We start from the raw sequence: 21,854 nt of genomic DNA, 5'->3' as shown, positions 1-21,854 counted from the left end.
CACCGAAATGAAAGTCACCCCGATGGCGAGGGCCTTTCCTAATCCCTTAGCCCCTGCATCCCTGCCTGCCCCCCACGGCTGCCTGAAAGGCGAAGTGTGGCCACGGCGCACGGAAATGAGAAAAACAAATGAAGTCAAGTTTCCTAAGAGTGAAGGGGAAGTGTGACTTGGCATCTCTAACGCTGTGTTTAACATGCCGGTGAGGTATTTAGAATTGAAGTGCTTGCACACAATTTAAAAATAGACAGTTTATTAATCTAAACTGCAAGTGTATGTAGAAGAGGCCTCGAGATTGACATCTTTGGGATTAGTTTAGCCCTGCGTTTTTCCAGAGGTCATCGCCATGGTGCTCAGGAGGTTTGAGGAATAAATGGGGCCGGCGTTCTTCCCGGGACCACATGCTAAAAACTAATACATAAGGTTTAATTTACTGTCTCCATAGCTAGCCCAACCATTTTTCACATAATAATATTGGATTAGAGCTACCAGAAGCTGAGGGGGGAGCTGGAGGCGGGGAGGGTTTGTCTGTCTGTCGCCAAGGAATGGGGAGATGGGTATTTTTTCCCCTTCTCCAGAATACATTGGAAGACGAAACAGATTTAACCCTCTCAGCTCCAGGGTGCTTGGCTTATTAGAGGAGGGGAAGGGCACTAGCGCTGCTGCAACCAGGGCTGTTGTTCTCAGTCACACTGGAAGGCTTTGAGCCCCCATCCCTTGGTTTTGTAGGGCAAGAGCAATCCTGCTTCTTCAGAAATGGTCCTCGTTCTCCATTTAGAAAATAAAGAAACTAAACAACAGCATGTGCTCGGGGTCTGTGCTCTGCTCTGCATGGTTAGAGAGCTTCTCCAGAAGGAAATGAGCCACTCCCCAAAACCAGTCACCAACTGCGTTTTGGCCAAGACATGAGGCAGGAGAAGCCTTTGCTCTACCCCTCTTTCCTGGGAAGCAGAAGACCATCTCTTGGGGCAGCCCTTACTGCATCCTCCCAGCCCCACCAGCTCCCGCTGTCCCTCCCAGTGCCTGGCATCCCTGTGGGGTTGAGCTGAGGACCTTGCCAGCCCCAAGATGTGGCCAGCACAGTCCTAAGTATTGGCAAGAGGCACTGAGCACCCCAGCAGGTAATTCTCCCGTGGCCCCTTTCAGGATATCACAACTCTGCACAGCCAGCAGCACCATGCTTTATGGCAGAGACCTACAGTGCAGGCAGGGACATGGCTCTCGCCCCCATGGCAAGGCTGGCAGCTCATGCCCGTAGGGTTGAACCCACCATCCCATACACTTCTCCCCTGCCCCCATCCCCAGAGTGCTCTACTTTCATGCCCACACCAATCACCCTGCCATGCTTTTCCCTTGGGGAGAGCTGTCCGAGCCCAGGGGATGGCATCCTGCTGACTGAACCGATTTGTATGCTGAGTCGTTTTTCTACTTGCTCATATCTTTCCAAAAAATGCACATTTTTTTCATGTTTCATTTCAGCCCAGAGGCAAATGTTTCTGGAATACTTGCCTTTCTCCAAGGTATTATGCTTTTTAATAATGTTGTCACCACACTTGACCTGTCCAATTCAGATGATATCTACACTTCCCTTCGCAAACATACACATCTCTGAGCAGTCATTTATTGTCGAATCTTGCCAGCTGATTCTCAGAAACAAACATCTGGAGAGCTGCATTTCCACTGTACAGGGTTTGGGGTTTTTTTTACAGTGTGTTGGGCTATATTTAGCCTTGTTTAGTTAATTTATATTTTAAATTAGAATTTTAAATTGCATTTTTCCCTCAAACTCTTCTAATAATAAAGTTCACTTAGAATTCGGTGTACATTTTTTTAGATGCTGTCAAGCCCCCACAGTAATTTTCCTGCTAGAGTTCACTGTGTGTAGAATTTAGACTTACCTACTATTGACTTGAAGTTTATCAGTGATTTCTTAGGTCTCAACTATCGCTGATCTTTTTAACCTTCTAAAAGGCCCTTTTTTTCTGTGCTACTTATTAAAATAAATAGCGTCATTACCGAAGGAAGCGGTACTGAGAGCTTTAGTGTGGTTTACAAAGCTATTGAGAGATTTAGTGGCACTTGGAGGCATGGATGAGGGCACGACAACACCTCTCCACAGCATGCCTTCACCTTATCCTGTGAATCTCCGGTGTGGTCCTCACGCATCGTTTCCAGCAGGGACTGATTCTGCCCCCAGCCAGGAGACCTGGGGATAAAATCACCATCCTTTTGTTGCCTGATGTGTTTGCAGTTTGCTAGACCTTGCAACCCAGTTCCCTCGTGGGGTGGGGTCCCTTGGGAGGAACAGAGCCAGGCCCACAGCCCGGCAGTCTGTCCCAGTGCAGCCCCGTGTCTCGGCAGACACTCTCCATGACTTTCAGGAGGGCTTAGCGAGGGGCAGAGAGCTCGGCGATGCTCACAGCATGAATTTCTCCTTTCTCTTGCAGTCAATTTTGTTGTCGGCCTCAATCAAGCGGGAAGGAGACTCTCCGACAGCATCACCCCACTCCTCAGATGACATCCATCACTCGGACAGATACCAGGTAAGCAGGCGGATGCTGTCGCTGATCTCAGCCTTAGGCAGGGAGCCAGTTCGCCCCAGTGCCCGCAGCTCCCCATGTGCGAGAGCCCATCCCTTGGCTCTGCACCTGTGCCCCAGCTCGCCTGCCTGCAGCACAGGGATGTGAGCACTTGGTCCCTCGTTCAGCTCCAAAGGTGTGCTGTTGTCTGCAGTCCTCCCCGCTCTGGCTTTAAACCACAGTCCTGCAAAACTGCTTTAAAGTGTTGTAGAGGTTTCTGTTGCGTTATATTCATCATCTCAGTTGTTGCCATGGCTATGTTGGTCATTCCTTATCCTGTGCCACCAGGAAACTTTCAGGGAAGTGACTTTTTTGTAAAACAGTGGATGACATCAGCCCTGCAGCACACCAGAATTCTCCATTTCACTGGTGTGCCACTGACTCGTGACTCCCACCTGAAACAGATTTGGTTTTGGACCACCCACAGCCATGCCAGCATGGTTTATAAAACACATTCTGACCGGAAGAGCAGCAGGTCTCAACTTGTGATGCAGTGAGTAAAAGTTGAGGGAGATGGAGCAAGAAGAGAAGAGAGAGGTGGCAGCACAAATACAGTTTTGCTTGTTGTAAGCCTCTCTGTATCTCTGGGGTGGGCTGGCATGCTTGACTGACTCAGCACCCATCCAAACTGTTTGGCTGCAAGCCTGAGCTCAGCCCCTGGCTTTGAGTAAGCTCTGACAGGCAGCAGGTACATTAATGGTGCACTGACGCACAGACCCAAGCGTGCCTCTCTCTACCTGCTGTGTGAACAGGCTGGGGGGACCATGGCTGTACCAGCTTGGCATGCACCCATCACCCTGTATCCTACAGCGCTCAGCAGCAATACCCTGTGCCCAGGGTCAGGCAGGGTCTTCCTGCATTGGCCCCTTTGTGTGTACCAGGTCTGCATTGGGATCTCTGCAGGGAGAGGCTGATGACCAGTGTGGGGGTCTAGCCAAACAGCCCCAGTTAAAGCATGTGTCCTGTTTGAAGCAAATTTGTACATTTCTTACCCATTATCATCTCCTCTGTCCTATTTATTGGTTATATTATTAAATATGGGCCAAACACTCCACTGTTTGCTACATATTCCCACATAGCCTTCAGTTCTAACTTGGTGGCACATCACAAATCACTTTACTGTTCCCTGCCCACGGCAGGGGGGTTGGAACTAGATGATCTTTAAGGTCCCTCCCAACCCAAACCATTCTGTGACTCTATGTACGGCAAGACCTGGTACCAAGTCAGAGAAGCAAAACGCTGCAGAAGATACAGAAATGCCTGATTCAGGTAATCCCGCTTTCTTCCCTGCCTGTTTATTAAGGCTAATAAATAAAACATGTTCTTTCCATAAAGGGCACAGAGGAGACTTTTGCCATGGCCCACTTTGTTGGAGAACACTACTCCCTTCCCACTCCTTCAGACTCCACTCTCTGTGAAACTGGTGGTCCCTTGCAGTCCTCCATTCCTATATATTTTCATTATGTCATACTTGAGGACAAATATTCTCAGCAGAAGCCCCCTCTGTGTGCTGAGTCTAGCTGGTCTCTAATGTGTTTTAAGTTTGTGAGTGTATTTTATGGAGGGTTGCAGCCCTTAATGCAAATGTGTAATGGAAGTTGTAAGTCTGCGCTGCAGGGAGAAAAGACCTCTGGGGCCTGATTTTCATTTACGCTTGTGCTGGCTGCGTTACGCTGCTCTGGCAGCGTAAAGGGACCTCAGAGTGGGTGCCAGCGTTGTGTAAAGCCTCAGTGTATCCTTAATAAAGCCACAATATGAATGAGAAGTCAGTCTTCCTGGCTTACCAAGTAAAAAGCTCAGGAAGCGGAGCAGAAGACTCTCATGGTGGCGACTTTAAGGGCTGCAAAATTTAGCTTTCCATCTGCAGAGGTGTGCTGGAATTATGAATGTCCCTTGTGTTATCTGTGATCTAATCGTGAATATATAGTGCATTAGTAACATGCTAGAAGGTGAGTTATTGGCATGAGGTTTTCAGAATTCCTGTGGCTTGGTTTTTCTTAGTCCTCATGCTTATTTACCATGGGGATATTTAGGGGGAAAGGAGCTTTATGAATAGGAGTGCCACCGCAACCCAGGCTTGCAGAGCATTTGGGCTGCTTGCGCTGCTCCTGGCGCTGAGAGGGAGCTGCAGTGCAGGCAGTGGGGCGGCTCTGGGATGTGGGGAGAGGATCTCCTGCCCTCCCCTATGCCAAATCTGTTTGCTGGAGTTTGGCATGAAGGTACTGAACAGATCAAGGTGGCAGCAGTTGGTGTAGTGATGGACCTTGTGAGAGGGGTTGATGGTGGCTTCTCCTCTGAGATACAGCGTGTCCCATCAGTTGGGGCTTTTCCTGCACTCCAAGTAAAACTAAAGCCATTTTCGTTAGATACAAGTCTGAATCCTCACTGGAAAAATCTACAGCAAATTATAAGCCATTCACTGTACTGCAAAGATAACATATGAGGCTTGGAGGGACACCCCTTTGCGTGGGTCAGCGGAGCCCACAAAATATTTAGGACTGAACATGTGGAACAAATACAACTGAAAGCCTAAAGTCCTTGTCCAGAAAAGACTCGCCTCCCTCCACGTCAGCTCAGGAGCGCGTCTGTCTCCTGAAAGGCAGCTCAATTAATTACAGGAGGAAACCCAACAATTGGTAGCTTTGATTTTGTGAGCACATGTATGAAAATCCGACTACGCGTCAGCTTGCAGACAGAGCTGAGGTGTGGGATGGCAGGTCAGCACGGCACAGAGCTCGCCAGCCGACACCTGGACTTGCTGGCTGCCAGCTGTCTTCTGATACAGCAAAACGTACTGGGTCGTGGGTCAGCAGGTCGAGTTTTCCTGTTTTCCCTCTGAGAAAAGAGCAGTAAGTTGTCAGGTGACAGAGCAAAGACACAAAACGCAGGTTCAACTCCAATAAACAAAGCCTGGGCAGTCAACAGAAAGGAGAACGAATGGGGTCTGTGTGTTTGGGAGCCCGTGATGCCCAGTTTCAAGCCTGCTGGCTCTGTCTTGCCCTCCAGCGGATCCACTGGAGTTGTCCCCAAGCATGGCCATGGGGCAGCCATGGGGCAGCAACCCATGTGCCAGGCTTGATTGCCCAGACGTCCAGACATGCAAGAAGAGGGGGAAGAGATTGAAAACCCCAGGGGAGGTGTCACTACCACACCTGCAGCCCCGGTGCCCCCGTGCCCAAGGCACGAGCCACTCCTCCTTAGGGAGAGCAGGAAGAGTGCTGAGCCCCACCAGCCAGGTGGGTGCTGCCAGGGCAGGGCAGGGTGCCTGGTGGCCGCTGTGAACATTCAGCTTGTGCTCAGCCCTGGCACCACCTCAGGTGCCCCTGGCCCCATGCCCCAGGGAGCGGGGTCAGGCAGAGCCCACCCCACAGCACCCAGGCACCATGGTGGGGTCAGGGCTGGGAAGGGGTTGGTGAGGAGCCTGTGGGCCCCCATTTGCCGTGTGCGTGTGGGTCTAGTTATCCTCAGGCGCTGATTGGCTGGGTACCCTTGGGTTCTAAAGGCCCCCGAACCCTAATTGGGCAAGAAAAGTTGGGGAGCGGTTGCCCCCGGTTCCTGATTGGACAGCACCTTTTGGTTACGATAGGGCCCAGGGCCCTGATTGGATAGTGCCAGTGGGCCCAAAGGGTGCCCAGTCCCTACTGGGTGAGGAAACCTGGCTTCCAGTTTCCCCCGGGGTCTGATTGGTCATCTGCCCCTGGCTTCCAGTTGTCCCTGGGCCATGTGCCCATGGGTTCCAGTGGCTCCTAATTCCTGATTGGCCAGGCACTCACGTCCCAATTGCTCCTGCTTTCTGATTGGCCAGGCGCCGCCGGGTTCCAGCCGCCCCCGGGTTCTGATTGGCTGGGGCTCGCCGGGCCCTGCTGCCGCCTGTCGGTTGCCATGGGAACTTCCTCTTCTCGTGCCTCTCCCCGCCGGTTTCCTGGTGAACTTTCACCCCCTCGGCGGCGGGTCACATGACCGGGGCCAACATGGCGGCGGCCGCCGGGGGCTGATCCGCGGCGCCCGCCGGGCCGCGCCGTATCCGCCCGCATCCCGGGCCGCGCGGGGGGGTCCGCCGCCCCGCTGCCCCGCCGGCGGCACCCGCGGCTATGCAGAGCGGCAGGAGGGGGCCCGGCGGCGGGGGCCGGGAAGAGGTGGGTGCGGGGGGAAGCAGGGGGCCGTCCCGGGGTCTGCGCGTTGTCCCGATGCTGCGCGGGGCGAAGGGGGGCGGGGGGGGGGGGGGGGGGAGAGGGGTGGGGGGGTGTCGTGCCGGGCTGGGCCCTGCTCACCGGGGTTGGGGCCCAGTTGTTCGCGTCCGTCGGCTGCGGGCCCTGACTCTTCTCCCCTCTTGTCTCCCCTCTGCAGACCTTCCTGCGGGTGCGAGCGAACCGGCAGACCCGTCTGAACGGTGAGTGCGGCACCCCGGGTAACCCCCGCCCCGCCGGGCCTCCTTCCGCGCCGCCCCCTTCCCGGAACACTTGGCGGGGTTGGCCCGAGTTGTGTGAAACCACCCCCCAGACACACACACACCGCCTTCCCCGGCCCCGCAGGCCGGGACCTGCCGTCCGGCCCTCGACGTGTGGCTGATGGGGCGCGGGGGGCGTTGGGGTGAAGTCCCCCACGGGCCTCCGCGCTGCTGCGCTCCCGCCAGCGGGTTATTAGCAGGCCGCGGGGCCTCAGCGCTGAGTCGCGGCGCTTTCGGGGCTCACACGGCAGGAATCATGCGGTAAACTTTCAAACCGGCGGTCTGAGCGGCCGGCTGCCTGACGTCATGTTTCGTTTGGGTGTTTTTCTCTCAAGTCGGCACGTTCCTTTTATTCGTGCGTTCCTACCAACAAGTAAACGAGTGCTTTTAGTGGAAGGCGTCTTTAAAAACACAAACCAGAGGTCGCTGTGTTTCGGGGAGGGGAAGGCCCGTATCTGTGTTTGTAAGCTGGCAGAAAAGCTGAAAGCCTATCTCTTTTTTTCTTTTTTTCTTTTAATGAGCTTCAACTGAAGAAGCTGAAACTCTTTTCCTGAAGTTGAGGGAAATCAGAACTTACGGTTTATATGGGAACAATATGTTGTCACCTGAGCTTGTACCGCTTGTAGCTGGTCTGTGAAGCCCACCCAGAAACTTTGTTACACGGAACTGAACACAGAGCTGGGTTGGAGATTTTTAAATATCAACCCTGAGGGGCAGAAACCTGTGAACTCTTGAAAGTCTGCTAAGTCATACAGCAGAGTGAACTCCTGAAAGTCTGCAAAGAGATGAGTTGCTTTGCAGCAGTTACAGGTAACTGCTGGCAGGTGTGCTCACATCTCTGCTGCTAGGTGAGCGTGGTAAGCTGCCAGCACTGGCAGGTAGATCCTTTGCCTGACACAGAGACTTCAGATGGCTGAAACGTACTGAGGTATTGCTCTGCGGTGACTTCTTTTGGGTGACAGAGGTCTCCAGAGTCAGTGATGTCAAACTGTTTCTCTGTCACTTTTGGATAGCTGGGGCTAAGCTCCCACCTTTCCCCTTTCTCCAGGCTGACAATATGCAGTTACCTTATTTTAAATTTTTTAAAAAGCCCAGAACAAATCCAAGCCAGGTTTGTAAGGTTCTTGTTGCTGCAGAGTCCTTCAGCATGAAAGCACTTGATGGCAGCGTGCTCAGCTGAGCTGGCTCAGGAGTGCTTGATGTTTTTGACTGTACCTCGACATAGTGCTGCAGCACAATCTGTGTAGGCTGTGATCTAGGAGCTCCTCTTGGGCCCCGCTCTTGGATGAGGTTGTACATCTGCTCATCGTTTAAAGGGAGACTACTGGTTTTGTACGGCATCTGTATTTTTGCTGAAACATTTTCTATAGGTACCTTTTGGGGCACAGTGAGCAGAACTAACAGACATGTTCTGAATGAAGACATCTGAATAACTTACATAATGCCCTTGTGATGCTGGTGTGTCCTGCCTGTTCTGGGACAGTGCTGGGCCCAGACATTAAGGGAGCTGGATGCAGAAATACGAGCAGAACTGCTTTGGCCTCAGCTCACAAAGTAGGTCAGACTAGATCAGAACTGGTTCCTCCCAACCTTCACTTCCTATGTCTCTGGTGACTGCTGTTCCCAGAACACATCTGTCATAGTGCCTGGTTCAGTCGTGTTCCATCAGTGTCCAGCTGGGTGGTGGGGTGTGTTACACTGCTCCTTCCTACACATGTGACACTGTATTTGTGACCACTGAACTCAGCCTGCTGTCTTCTTGTCTCCTCCACGGTCGTTTGCACTACAGTAACTTTGTGGTGTGTGTAAGCTTTGCCACGTTATTGTCAGACAGTTATTTCCAGTGGTATTGCTCTTAATGGAGAATGCTTGAGTGCTGGAGGGGGGATCCTAATTTGTCTGTCTTGTGTTTTAATGAGCTTCTAATCAATTATGCAACTTTTATACCTTTCTCTGTGAGAATGGTTTCCCTGTCCCTGTTAGTTTGCAGTGACAGAAGTTATGTGGGACTTGGCCAAATGCATCTGGCTTCTTGTTTCGTATTCTTGCTGACAGGCTGAAGAAACTTGGGATGTAGAAAATGCATTCCATCAAAGAAAAATCTATTTTGTTAGTTTTTGTTACTTTTTAAGTGTGCTTCTTGGTATTGTAACCAATTTATCTTGGTATCTCTGTCAGGCTCCTTACCAGCTGATTTTCAGAATCACTTCTGTAAACTCCTCCTGTGAAAAGGATCCTGCAGTGTTTGCTCTTTTTTCACGTGGTCCTTGACTCAAATCTCAAAATCTCAAATCTCAGCTTTTGTGCCCAAGCCCTGTCAAATCTCTTCAGTGTGTAGTGATCACCTGGGGAAGTGCAGCAAGAGCTAAGGAAAGAGAAGGTAGAGAGGGAGATGTCTCCTGTGAGCAGCTGTTGTCCTGGCTGCAACACGATTAGGTCCTGATAGTTACATGGTTCACAGGTACCTGGCAGTCCAGAATTTTAATTCTTTAAGTCAAACCTTTGACTTAACTTGACGTGTAAGCATCTGTAGGCTCTGGAGCAGGAGATTAATGTTCTGTCTGTTAAACAGAGTGTTTGTATCTGAACTTCCCTGTCAGCCTCAGTGAGTTCATCCCGTGCCTCTCACCTGTGCTGAATACAGTGCACAGAGATTGTGCCCTTATGAACCCAGCAGTACGAGGTGCTGCTTCCTGATGAACCTGTGTGATAAAGAAAGCACTTCTTTCATTTGTCTTATTTCCAGTGTGGCCAAACTGGAAGCTTTAAGACAACCTGTAAATTGATGCTTATGGAGTTGAGCAGTGCCGAGCAGGTTAGGTAGTCATTGAAAATCAGAGGCAGAAAGTTATTGGCTAGTGTATCAGAACATGGATTCAGCAGTTAAGTAATGTGCCAATCTTGGAGAACAGTCTCAGGTTGAAGGTTGCTGAAAAGCATCTTGTGTGGAAGTTTGGCCATGCCAGTGTGAAAGCTCCACTGAGACCCTTCTGTGAATTTGGCCCTTAATATTCTCTCGCAGGCAGATGAGCAGAAAATTGTACATAGGGACTGAAGCAGATCCATTCTTGACCATCTGTTTTCTTGCTTTAGCATGTTCTTGACATGGCTTTTTGTGCTTTGCCATTGTTGCCTTTATTCCCTTGGATAAGATGCTCCTGGATGAGTTGGTCAGCCACAGAAGCTTTTAGTGATGACTCCACAAGGCTTCTCTTGTAGCTATGAAGAGAGCAGGTGCTAATTCTTGTGCTTGAATATCTTTGATCCAAATGTAGGGGTATTTGAGAAACTGACATTCTCATTAGAGTTGCAGGTAGGTCCTACAAAGCTCCTTTTGCACCTGCCTGAGAAGCTGGTGCAGACCTCCACAGAGGTGGTCGCTGTGCAGTTTGCTGCTGAACCACCACCAGCATGTCATGTATTTTTGTAGCCGATGGATGGGGGAGGAATAAAGCCAGATGATTTTCACTGGAAAGGAGACAAAAATGTTTCCACTTAATTTGATTGGCCTGCCATTGCAGGAGCTGCTAATGATGTCTGCATGGGACTCGGGGGACCACTCAAACTGGTGGAGGGAATCATAAGAGATATTGCTAGTAACTTAATCATCTCTTTCGATGCTGCAGTAGAGGTTTGTATGGTGTCCACTGCTAGATGCAATGTAAGAGCACTTCTGAGGTAATTAGTGCCTTGTCCTGAAGGTGAATTTTTGCTTGGGGAGGGGAGTGCCAGTGAAAATTAAAACCCATTAGCTTTTCTCCCAGGAAGTTTTGCCAGGCTAGAGAATAACGTGATCTTTAGGCATTAATAAGGCTTAGCCTTGATGGGAAGAGCCCATTGTGAGGAAAAAAATCCTCAGCCTTTTCCACCCGTAAGGCATCAGTGTTTGCAGACAGGGATGTGCTGGCTGCTCTCCGCACTAGTGGCAAGGCAGGGATCCATGTACCCTCAACATTGAGGCTTTATCAAGTGCAGTTTGGCTCCTCCTCTAGTGCAAGCAGCTTCTCACCTTGAGTAGTCCCAAAAGCTGCTGTGTTAGGAAAGGGAAGAGCAGCTCCCTTCGCCAGCACAGCTCCCGAGTTAAGCGAGCAGCTGTAACTAGACCCTGGTGCTTGCAGAGGGTCCCAGTTCTTGCTCACCTACGTGTGCTGCTTTTCTTATTCGTATCCTCTGGCCACTTAAACTCCATCTATGGTTTAGTGTAACCTGGGGGAGAAGACGCATGTGCAGCGGAGCTGCGTGTAGGGTAACGTACATCTGTTAGAAGTGAGGCCTCAAAGGTGCTGGAAGCCCTCTGATGGCCTAATAATAATTATTAATGCTAATAAAAATCAGTGAACTCCTCACCTCCTGGCAGAAGGCTGGAATAATAACTACGGAGCCTTTGTTCAGTCAGAGAGATAAGAATGAGTCGGCCTTGTGCAGAAACCTCCTTCCCTGAGCTCTGTCCTCTCCCTGCATCCAGTCCTCCACGGGCCACATTTTCATCTTCCTGAATTGCAAGAGGGAACAGCTCCCCCCCCACCCACCCCCCTGCTTCCCCTCCCACGGTCCTGTGACAGGAGCGAAGGGGAGAGGGATTAGTGAGCTAATTAGAAATGATCGCATCTATCAACACTAATTAACAATCCTGTGGTCTCACTGGCGTGTTCTTTGGAGCCGCTCCCCTTCGGGACAGCGCCACAATCACCCCCTGCCTTTGGGGCTGCTCGGGCCCTTCCGCGCTGATTGGAAGTGATGGCCGGGCTGCGTGTTGTGTCGGGCAGGGACAGCGCTGCTCAGGATGTGCTTTCCAGGCTGCAGCCTTCCCTTTCGGCTTCTGCTGTCACCAGGGGCACACCGGGCCTCGGTGGGTGCAATGCTGCTGCTGCTGCTAATGACCACGGAATGAAAATGGCAGGGGGGGTTTGTTTTCAACACCTCTTTCTTCCAAGTGGCTTTTTCACTTGTGGCACTGGAACTTGGAGGGATGCTCCTCAGCAGAGCTAAATGAGCTGACCGTAGGGGTCATCTGCCAAGTCTCACGTGGAGCTGGAGCAGAGAGAGGTTGTGTTCCCAGCTCTGCATGAACGTTTCAGCAGCAGAACAGGTGTTTGTTGTAGGAGAATGGTCCCAAGAGTTTATCAGCGTGAGACCTAAAACAAGTTGTTTTCCTTTTATCAGTGTTACAGTGCAAGGACTGGAGGACAGCAGTAAAAAACTTTAAAATACTGATAAACTTGCCAGACAGATGGACTTAGCTGGAGTGCTTGGCCACAGGGAGTCCTACCAGAATAACTAAATCACCCTTCCCCTATGTTTCCCTGTTTAAAAACAGGATGATGTGAGAGAAGGACGTGTGGGCGATCAGGATAGAGAAGGCTTGGATCCTGTGTTTTTCTCAGGTCAGATAGGTGTTCACTGGAGCAGGCTCAAGTTGTGTCTGGTTCCAGTCCCTCCGCTATTTCATGGTGGCTCTGCAGAACTAGTGAGGCAAGGAAGGAGCATACAAAACTGAGGTGAAAGCCATGCTGGGGGATGTAGGTGTTCACTAAACCAGAACTTCAGAATTCCCTCATACACTGAAGTACAAACCAGAAAGAGCATGGCTTAGCTCTTCTGGTAACAGGGCTCGACAATGATGAAGGGGGAGGAGAGGATGGTATTTTGGGGTTCAGGAAGGGGAGAGAAAACACAGAAAGCATGTGGAAGGTCACTGTTTTATTTAAAAGTGGAACATAATTCATCTGGGCACAATGAAATTAGCAGTAACGTGTTGCTTTGTTTGCTCCTGTATTGACTGGAAGTCAAAGGGTTTGGCTTCCAGAGCAGAAGCTGGTAGTGTAGGTAAAGGAACAGATCTAGGCAGACAAAATAGAAGGGAAACTACTAAAATACCCACTGGGAATACTGAAGTACCTGAAGTGTGTGGAGAGGCAGGAAGGCTGTGGAGCTGTCAGTCTGGTGTGCCCAGCGTGAGAGAAGGTTGTGGAGCTTCAGCAGATGAAACTCAGGTGACCAGTGAAGGTGGTGTGCATTTACTTAACTGTAAATCAGTACCAGGTCTCAAAACCACTCTGATGGGCTCTGGTTGCTGTCTCTTACTCTAAGAATGTCACATTTGCCAAAGCCTTTTTATGATGCCGGTGGGGGAAGATTTGTTTTGGAGGGAATTTTCCTACGGATCTGTCTCGTTCAGTGAGGAAAAGCAAAGCCCAGGGAATGATTTGAAGCCGCCTTACTCATGGAGCATGGCAGAGTGTAGGGGATGGTGAATATTCCTAATTCTGGTTCATGGGAACACCAGTCCTAACCCAGCGTCCTGAATGCAGGGAAGCCAGCGAGAAAGCCTTGAAGGAGTCCTCTCAGGCCTGTGTTTGTTACAATCCACTTGACGATGTGTGTGCAGTAACCTGATGGGTTTTAGAATAAACAATTGACACAAACTTTGCTGTACCCTGGTCTGTCTCTTCCTGATGTTCCAGCAGCTTTCTCCGAGGGGGCTGCAGGGAGCTGTTGATCCCACAGTGTTCAGGCACGAAGGCTTTTGGAGCACACTGCAGTGCTCACAATGTCAGTAACCATTTCTGGCTAATGCAACTTTTTGGTGGTGTCATCTCTCATTATCACATGGGCTTTCCTTGGGCTTTTCCTTGTCTCTCATTCAGAATTTTGACCTTCCTTATTAATTAAACAGTGACTTTCCTGCAGCCAGTGATTGAGTTATTCAGTAATACCTGCCTAAAGCCATCATAATAAAGGACAGAAGTTTTTTTTAATGCAAATTATTTGGTTCCAGATGTTTTGATCACATTAAATGATGGCTCAAATTAACCAGAGATTGGATTAAGCAACAGGCTACCTTGGCTGCTTTTTCTAATCATTGTGATTCCTAATGAGTTTGTTTCCCAGAGGGTGCCCTGAAGAAGACAGCGTAGCCCCCAGTTCTCCTCTATACGAAGGCAGTGAAATAAAAATGAGAGAGCCAGAAGCTATCTAGCATAGATGCTGCTTTTGCCACGACAAAGATCTGTCCATAAGTGTTACCTAAGCTACTAAGATGCTGCTCTGACTTGTGATGTTGTGGGAAGGAATTATTCAGGGTGTACAGGAGAGACTGATCCTGGAAGTGACTCTTCTACACCTTGTCCAAGGCTTTTCAGGTGCTACTCATCCTTCTGTGGTCCAAGCAGATATTTTTGTAGGGAATAGATGTGTTAGTGGATGGGTCTTGGGCTTAGAAGGCAAAATCCAGAAGAGAACTCAGTAGCTTGATTGCTTAACTTTGAAAACAGTTTCAGGCTTCCAAGATATTAATTGATTTGGGGATGTGCAGCAGATACTCCCTTTCCTCATTACTAAATTGTGAGTAGCTGCCTTTCTGAACTCAGGCTGCACTTAGCCACAGTTTACAGGTTTGATCTGGAAAAAGTGCTGAGTGATGGTCTCTCTCCTGTTTACAGAGGTCAGAATAGGGAGCTGCAGCCAAACTTTCTGGTGTGAAATCCTACCATTTCTACCAAGGCTTCATGATTTGAAGCTGAGCAAATACAGAGAAGGGTGGATCCACAAATTTGACAAGTGTTTTTCTTTTCTTTCCCTGGTTTCTCCATGCAGCTCGGATTGGAAAAATGAAACGGAGGAAGCAAGATGAAGGGCAGGTATGTCCCCTCTGCAGCCGACCTCTGTCAGGATCCGAGGAGGAGATGAGTAGGCATGTGGAACAATGCCTTGCCAAGGTAGAGGCGCAGCAGGATCACCAGCTGCCATTCCCCTTCTCCTTACTTCCAGCTCTGTCTGCAGTTGACTTAACGTGGGGCAAAAACTAACAGTGCTGAGCTTGCAGGCAATGCTAACTGTCTCCCTAAGATCTGTAGTCCCTTCTCTTTCCCTTGGCAGATGGGTTCTTCTGGATTTTTTTCTGTGTTGCAGTAGTAACTTTTTTACTTCATGCACCCTTCTGCTGCTACTGAGGTCTAAGTTGTAGACTTACAGGTAGAGCTATGGAAGCTTATGAATCCTTTTCTAGGAGTTCATGCTTCCCGTGTTGCACAGCAAGAAGAGTTCCTTCTGATCTCTGTTTCTGACAACATTAGAATTTTTTTATGGGTTGTTTTTTTTTTTTTTAAACAGACTGCCATTTGTAAATGTTTCATGGCATCTTACTCCAGGAAGCACATTTGAACTGTTCTCTTGCTGTTCATCCCAAGACAGCAAGGAAGAAGGGGAAACTCTCTTCCCTCCTTTTCTAGAGGAAGGAGAGATTTGTCCTGAGGCTTTCTGTGCTTGTTTCTCAGGAGAAGCCCACAGTAGAGATAACAAATTATTTCTTGTTGCCTCAAGAGGTGCATGAGGTAAAGAGAGGTGTCTTTTGATCAGTGTGCCCCCAAAAAATAGCCTCTAGGAGAACTTTCCCACTGTGGTCAAAGGAATCTCTGGTTTATGTGGTAGGGGAATTGTGCATGCAAGGCAGGGAAATGCATGTTGAAATGCACTGGTGGTGTAGGAACCAGAGCTTAAATTCCCATGTATAAAAATGATGACCCTTCCAATGTGTTTCAGTCATAAGTTTGTCAGCTTCTTCCAGCATCCATTTACTTATAGATTTAGGTCACTGGGAGTGGGGGCGGGAGTAGATGCTGCTGCCTGCTCTGTGCTTAGCTGTCCTGGGAACAGTCCAGCTCTTCTTCTCCATCCCACCCTGAGCTATTAACCCCAAGGAGCCATTATGTGCATCTCAACACTCTGCCCCTGCTTTACCCTGCGCAGAGAGAAGGTTCCTGTATGACTGAGGACGACTCTGTGGACATCGAGAATGAGAACGGCAACCGCTTCGAAGAGTACGAGTGGTGCGGGCAGAAGAGGATACGGGCTACTACCCTCCTGGAAGGAGGATTTCGAGGTGCGCCGGTGTTTTGGGGGCCCTTATAAACCATTCTGTTGTGGAAGTTGATCTTTGCCCATCTCTAGAGGGAAGGAGCTGTAGCTTTGCCTTTCACAAGGGGTAGAACCTTCAGCCTTTGCCCAGAAGTGAAGCTCTTTGCCTCTCTTGAGTGATGAGAGTGGAAATTTGTGCAAACCCTGAGCAAAAGCGTGGTGTTATTTCTTGCTTGAGAAATGTGGCTAAAGAGGGAACGAGTAGAAATGGGCAGAACGGGGAGATCATTTGGGGGAAATAGCTTTTTATGTTACACGTAGTAAGAAATACGTGGAAATATGTGAAGAGAGGGAAATAGAAATGAAATTGTAAAAATTCCCAGCCTGGAGTGACGAAAGCTGGTGTATCAGCCCCTGGTGATGTATTGAAGGTGACAGCTAAGTCGCTTTAGCACCTGCATAAAATATTAAAGGGCCGGTTGTGCATTTATCACTCCATCCCTTTTAAGGTTGATAAATGAGAATCCAGGAACCTGCTCTGCACCTCCAGCACTGCAAGCCCTTAGGGCTCCCAGACAAACACATTTTATTTTTCCTCCTTCTTTTGCTCCTTCCCCAGTGACGGGGAAATCAGTTACTGAGGAGAGAGTGAGTTATGGCAAAATTTGACCTCTCGTGAGCTTTATTGGTGAATGTAATTTTAGCTAGAAACCTGGCCCCTTTCTTACACTCAGCCCTTTGGCCTCGAAGAGGAGGATTTACTAAACTGTTTGTTGGCATGAACCTCTGGCACTAAGGAGAGTCTCTCGCAAGCAATCCACGTAGCGCATGCCTAATGAGAGAAGGAATGCTGGCTCCCTCCGTTCAATAAAGAGGATGGGATGTGATATCTTCCTATATCAGCTTGGATTTTAATTTAAAATATCTCAAGGGGAAAGGCTACTACATAAGGGAGCTGGACTTTAAAGCCAGCTGTGTGCTCTCTGACAGCCTGGCACTCCTGATATGCTCTTAACTTCCTCTGAAATTAAATTGTAGCTGGTTTGTAGCAGAGCAGATGATCAGGAGCACAGAGGTGAAGGAGCAGCTTCTTTGGGTTTTAAAGGCTATCCCATGAAGCACGTGTTGTCGCTCCCTCTGTCTGTAGCCTTACCTACCTTCACTTTTTTGGTGCCTGCATGGAAAGTTGAATCTACATGATGCCAGGTAGAGACGTGATGAAATCCCGCAGGGCCTCAGACTATATTTATGTAGTATAGTTACTGCAATCCAGAGCAGGGATGTCTGTGTGCCTCTATCGTTGTCACCACTAATCCTCATTAGGAAAAGCTGCTCAGTTCATTTCAGCCCTTTCTTGTGCATGTGCAGTTTCTTCCTTCACCCCCACCAAACACCTGAGTTTGAGGAGAGCATGATCTTCCACTCCTGGTGGTGTGGACATTGTGCTTCTTCACCTGGTTGGCATCCGGGTTGCTGTTACTCCCTGAAAGGTGGTCTGGGCCTTACATACTGATTCAGTTACAAGAGACCCTTTTCTGAACATGGCTTCAGGTGGGCAAAATGTGTGTAACTGATGTGATTAGGCTGTGTAAATGTAAAGTATTTGCTCCTTATGGTATTTTCTACCTTATTTTAAGGAATTTTCAAATGTGTTAGTTTGTATTATATAGCTCAACTGCAGAGGTTAGACTGTAACAAGTCAGGGCTGTAACCTCTGCTAGATGGCTGCACACGTGTGGGCAGGTACTTCTGTATTTCATACTTAGCCTTGCTTCCACCAGGAAGTATGGAGCCTGTTTCTTCTTTCCTTTTTGAGACCTTCATGACACCTTCAGTAGCGTTTGCTTACATGAACAGATCCAGCAAAGGATTAGGAAAGACTAGGGTGGGAGTAGAGTACAACTAGGTGTGGTTCTAAAACTCTCCATAATTACTGATGGGTTAGACTCCTTCCCCTTCTAGTATTGGAAGAAGAGTGTCTGTAGATTAGCTTGCAAGCACAGGAACCTTCTTGAAGCCTTTGTCATGAGGAGCATCCTCTCTGTGCAGCTTTTAGTTGCAGAGCTGCTTCTGAAGGAGATGACTTCACCGAAGCGGAGGGCAGGTTCCTATTGCGTGCCATTTTTCCCTGCCTTTCCTCCTCTGGAGCATGCCTCTGCTGACAGCTGGATCAACAGCTGCCACGCTCCTCTGGAGAGATATCCCCTTCCCCAGACTGGGGAACTTATTGCCACAAACTTTCCACCTGGTATTTTGGGATGACCAGATTATACCTGCGGGGCACCTACCTGTACTCTGCACAAGAAGTTTCTGTAAAATTTAGGAAGTCAAGGCAAAGCTGGAAAGATCTCCCATAGTTGGCTGATTGTACTTCTTTTTAAGAAAGTCACTCTTTTCATGCACCCCTTTGTGGTTCTTGTATTGTCTCTGGCTGTTGGCATTCAGAGGTCTTCCCAAGTCAGACCTGCTTTGTGTACTCCCAGGAAACCTGGTGACTGTCTTTTCCCTTGCTCTGCCAGTCTTGGCTCTGGCCTTGTTTTTAGGGACAGAATTTTTAATTCACAGCCCTGAAGCACAGCACAACGTTTCAGAAATGCTTTCCAGTGCTTAAAACTGCTTTGTCTGGAGTTGGCAAGGCTCCTGTTAACCCCTGTCACCCGAGGCTTTGTGTTTGGCTCTGTTCCCTTTGCTGAGAAGTAGCAGCGATGTGGAAATCGAAGGCCTTTTATAATGCCAGACAGCCTTTGCCAGGCTACAGGGATGTCACCGGTGTCTAAAGAGATGACATGGGGAAATACATAAAACTGGAGGCGAAAAGATGTCCATGTGTCTAATTAATTTCAGTTTTAATGGTGTGTTGCTTTGAGGAGATGTCACAGCTGAGCGAAGGGGGAGCAGGACATTGTGGCCAGTGTGTATTGCATGAGTCGGTCAGTCCATTGGGCAGTGTTTCAGAAGTCACTCAAACTCAGCACAGGTCCTGGTTTCTCTTTTTGTCATTTTTGGTTCGTGAACAAAGTTCATACCACTCCCAAGGTGAGAAAAACTCTTTGCTAGTTGTATGAAAGATCCTGCTAGGTTCCCAGGTGGGGGAAGGTTGAGAGATATTGAGGTTTATCTTCTTGAAAACAGAAAGGTCAGGTAAATGAACAGCCCTGCTCAGGTTTTCTGGAAGGTGACCTAATACTCTGGAGCAATCACAGGCTGGAACTCTCACTTGTGTGGCTCTGGGGCTGAAGCTTTCTTGCTTTCAAAGCACTCAGAGGATAGACTTGCTTTTCTCACCTGAGTAGCTGCCTTAGAAGGTGGAAATTCTTGTCTTCTGCGTTGGTGTTGCAACTGCAAATACCTGTTTGGGTCTGGTGCAGCAGAGCCAAAATGTGCCACCTTGCCTGCCACAACTTGAAGCAGCAGGTGGAAAGAATGGGAGATGGCAGCAAGTAGGAATATGACACAGCAGAAGTGCTGGGATCAGTATGATGCCTCTCAAGCTGTTGGGTTTGGTGAAGGCATTCATACTTCTAGTGTCCTCCTGGCTTCTTAAAGCATCATTTGCTATCACTTCACTTGCTTACCCAAAACTGGAAGAATGCAGGGTGGCAATGAAGATGATTGGCAATATGAGATAGGATTTGGAATCGCTTTGTTTCAGCAGAGGCCCTGCTGGAAGTAGGGGGCTGTAGCAGGAGAGTTCTTGCCTCTGTTCGGGATGGGCATAGGTGGTTATCAACATAACTACCAAGCCCTGTTTAAATCAAACTCCTGTTCAAAGTGAAATCATACAGATGTAATAATCAAATATTTCTGTCACAAGACTCAAATTTCTCTTCAAATGCCTGAACACTCAGTAACCATCTCTTCCCCACGTCTCTGGATCATCTCCCTCTGAAGCTCTTTGTTGCAGGGGATTATTTCATGCCATCTTTGTCTAATGAGTTTCTGTGTTTAGGAAGCCAACGAGGCTTCGCAAGTGAAAGCATCAAGTGGCTCTGTCTCTGATGGCTTTTTTTTTTTGTGTGATGCTCAACATATTTGTAGCAATTCTTCTGTTCCCTCTCCAGAATGGATGCACGTTAGCCTCAGTGTTTACACTGTAAGGTTATCCCTTTAAAGAATTCCTGAGGGAAGTTCAAAAGGGTTTTTTTTCTTTGAAAGATTCAGTGTCTCTTTTTGTGTGTATGTCTCTTACTTGAAAGAAGGGAAAGGGAGGGGGAGAGTGGAAAAAAAAAGTGCTTTATCTGAAAAGAATCGCATCAGCTTCGCACTGATAGAAGCCGCTGTCATCTCTTAAACGGCTTAGCACAGTCAAAAGGCAAGAGGACTTAAAACAGTGTCTTACACAGGGATCGATGGGTGGAACACATAACTCGTAACTGGGAGAGGGGGGAAAAAAAGCAGCAGCACGGGGGGAGAGATAACGGTAATGATTGCATTGAGGGAAGCTTGAGGGAGGCTTGTTCTTTGTAACACAGCTTCAAAGGTGTCTGGACCGGTGCCTGAGCAAACTGTCCTGTGAAGTCGCTGCCTCTGTAGGTCTAGGGGAGGCGGGGGGGACGCTCGCACCCTTCTGTTTCTTAGCAGATGGGACAAAGATGAGTAAATGCCAGGTTAGTGGCTCCCTTCTGCTGCCTCATGTTGGAGGAGAGGATTTACCACTTGGTCTGTCGCTGTCCGTTCCAGCAGGTCAGGTTGTCCAGGAGAGGGGAAGGAGGCAAGAGGCAGATGGGGCAGTTGGGGAGACCATGTTGGGGGACGGGATGTCAGTTTATCGATCGCACCTCAGTCAGGAGAGCTGCAGGCGCAGTGCTCTGAGCACGAGCGGCAGCGTGCTTAATGTGATTGAAAGGCAGTTAAAATGGCGGTGACCTTTTCAGGGGGAATTAGATTGCCTGCCAAGAGTGGTTAGAGGGAGTGATAACGCCAGCTTGAGGAAGCTGTCCAGTCTGCTTCAAAGGGAGAGAGACAGAGACAGGGAAAGCAAGCTAGCAGCAAGTACCATTTAAAGCACGAACCGCGCGGTCTGATAGAACAGAGATTGCTGTCCTCTTTAGATATGAAAGAATTGAAGAATTGTAGCTAAGTTCTCCCCACCCGCCCCGTCCTCTTCTCCCCTCCTGTTCCCCCACCAAAAAGCCATCCTCCGGGCACAGTAGCGAGCTAGTCACCACCGCTCTTCTGGGTTTCTCTTCCCTTGGCCTATCAGTTGCATCAGAAACAACAGAGAAGAGAGAGAGTCTTTGAAAATGTTAAAATGGTAAGCAGGGCATTTTCGGGGAAGGATACTTTCTAAGAAAGATCAACATGACAAGGATCTATCTGATAGATTGTGATGCCCTTGAAGAAGGAGAAACACACAGGGATTACTTAACTCTGAAGTTTCTCTTTATTTCTCCATGCTGCCCTCCTCGTGAGCTAGCAAAGGGCTTGTAGCTGTTCGTTAATGTCTTATCAAGGGAAAAGAGCAGCGCGACTTGGCGTATGCATAAAGGGACTTGGTAAAGCCTTATGAGCTGTAACAAACTACAGTTATCCTTAGGTGCCCATTTGCATTGGATCTCATGTCATGTACAATTAGGGCAGCTGCTGGGAAAGTGGGACTGTAGTAAAATGTCTAAAAGTTTCCAGCAGATAGCTGTGGTCCTACTGTCTGCTTTCTGTCTGCACAATCAAGATGTGCTTCAGGGCGAGCAGCAAATGTTGTAGTCTAGCCTTTGTCCAGCAAGGGATAGCTGTATCCAAGAAAGAGCTCTGGTGCAATAGCTATATGCTTCTTCAATTTGTTCTCCTCCTAAAGACACATCAGAAACATGCTCTCAAGTGTGAGGTCCTGTCCTCAGAATCTTAAGTAGAGGGTTTTCAATTCTGCCTGAGCAGCAGGTGTTTGTCAACACAGCGATTGTGTTTGTGTCTGGTAAGTGCCTGGCAGAAAGCTCCAAATAGAGGAAAACTCAGTTGTGCTTCTCAGTGTAATTTCA

General features: G+C 48.9%; 1 protein-coding gene across 2 annotated transcripts in view; it reads left to right on the top strand.

The window, feature by feature from the left end:
- RNF220 (ring finger protein 220) overlaps positions 1-21,854 on the top strand; it is a gene marked incomplete at its 5' end in the record, with an annotated part of 220,868 nt that overhangs the window by 155,706 nt on the left and 43,308 nt on the right. The window contains 4 exons of one of the 2 annotated variants that reach the window (XM_084266071.1): positions 2,445-2,540; positions 6,924-6,966; positions 14,620-14,741; positions 15,772-15,904. In XM_084266071.1, coding sequence (XP_084122197.1) covers positions 2,445-2,540; positions 6,924-6,966; positions 14,620-14,741; positions 15,772-15,904 — 394 coding nt within the window. Of the gene's footprint in view, positions 1-2,444; positions 2,541-6,538; positions 6,713-6,923; positions 6,967-14,619; positions 14,742-15,771; positions 15,905-21,854 lie in introns of those variants that run through there. The other variant, XM_084266070.1, reaches the window with a different exon arrangement.

Source organism: Gallinula chloropus, assembly GCF_964237585.1.
Source record: "Gallinula chloropus genome assembly, chromosome: 6".
NCBI classification, from domain to species: Eukaryota; Metazoa; Chordata; class Aves; order Gruiformes; family Rallidae; genus Gallinula; species Gallinula chloropus.
Note: the sequence above shows the minus strand (reverse complement) of the source record. Positions and strands in the feature narration are given on the sequence as shown.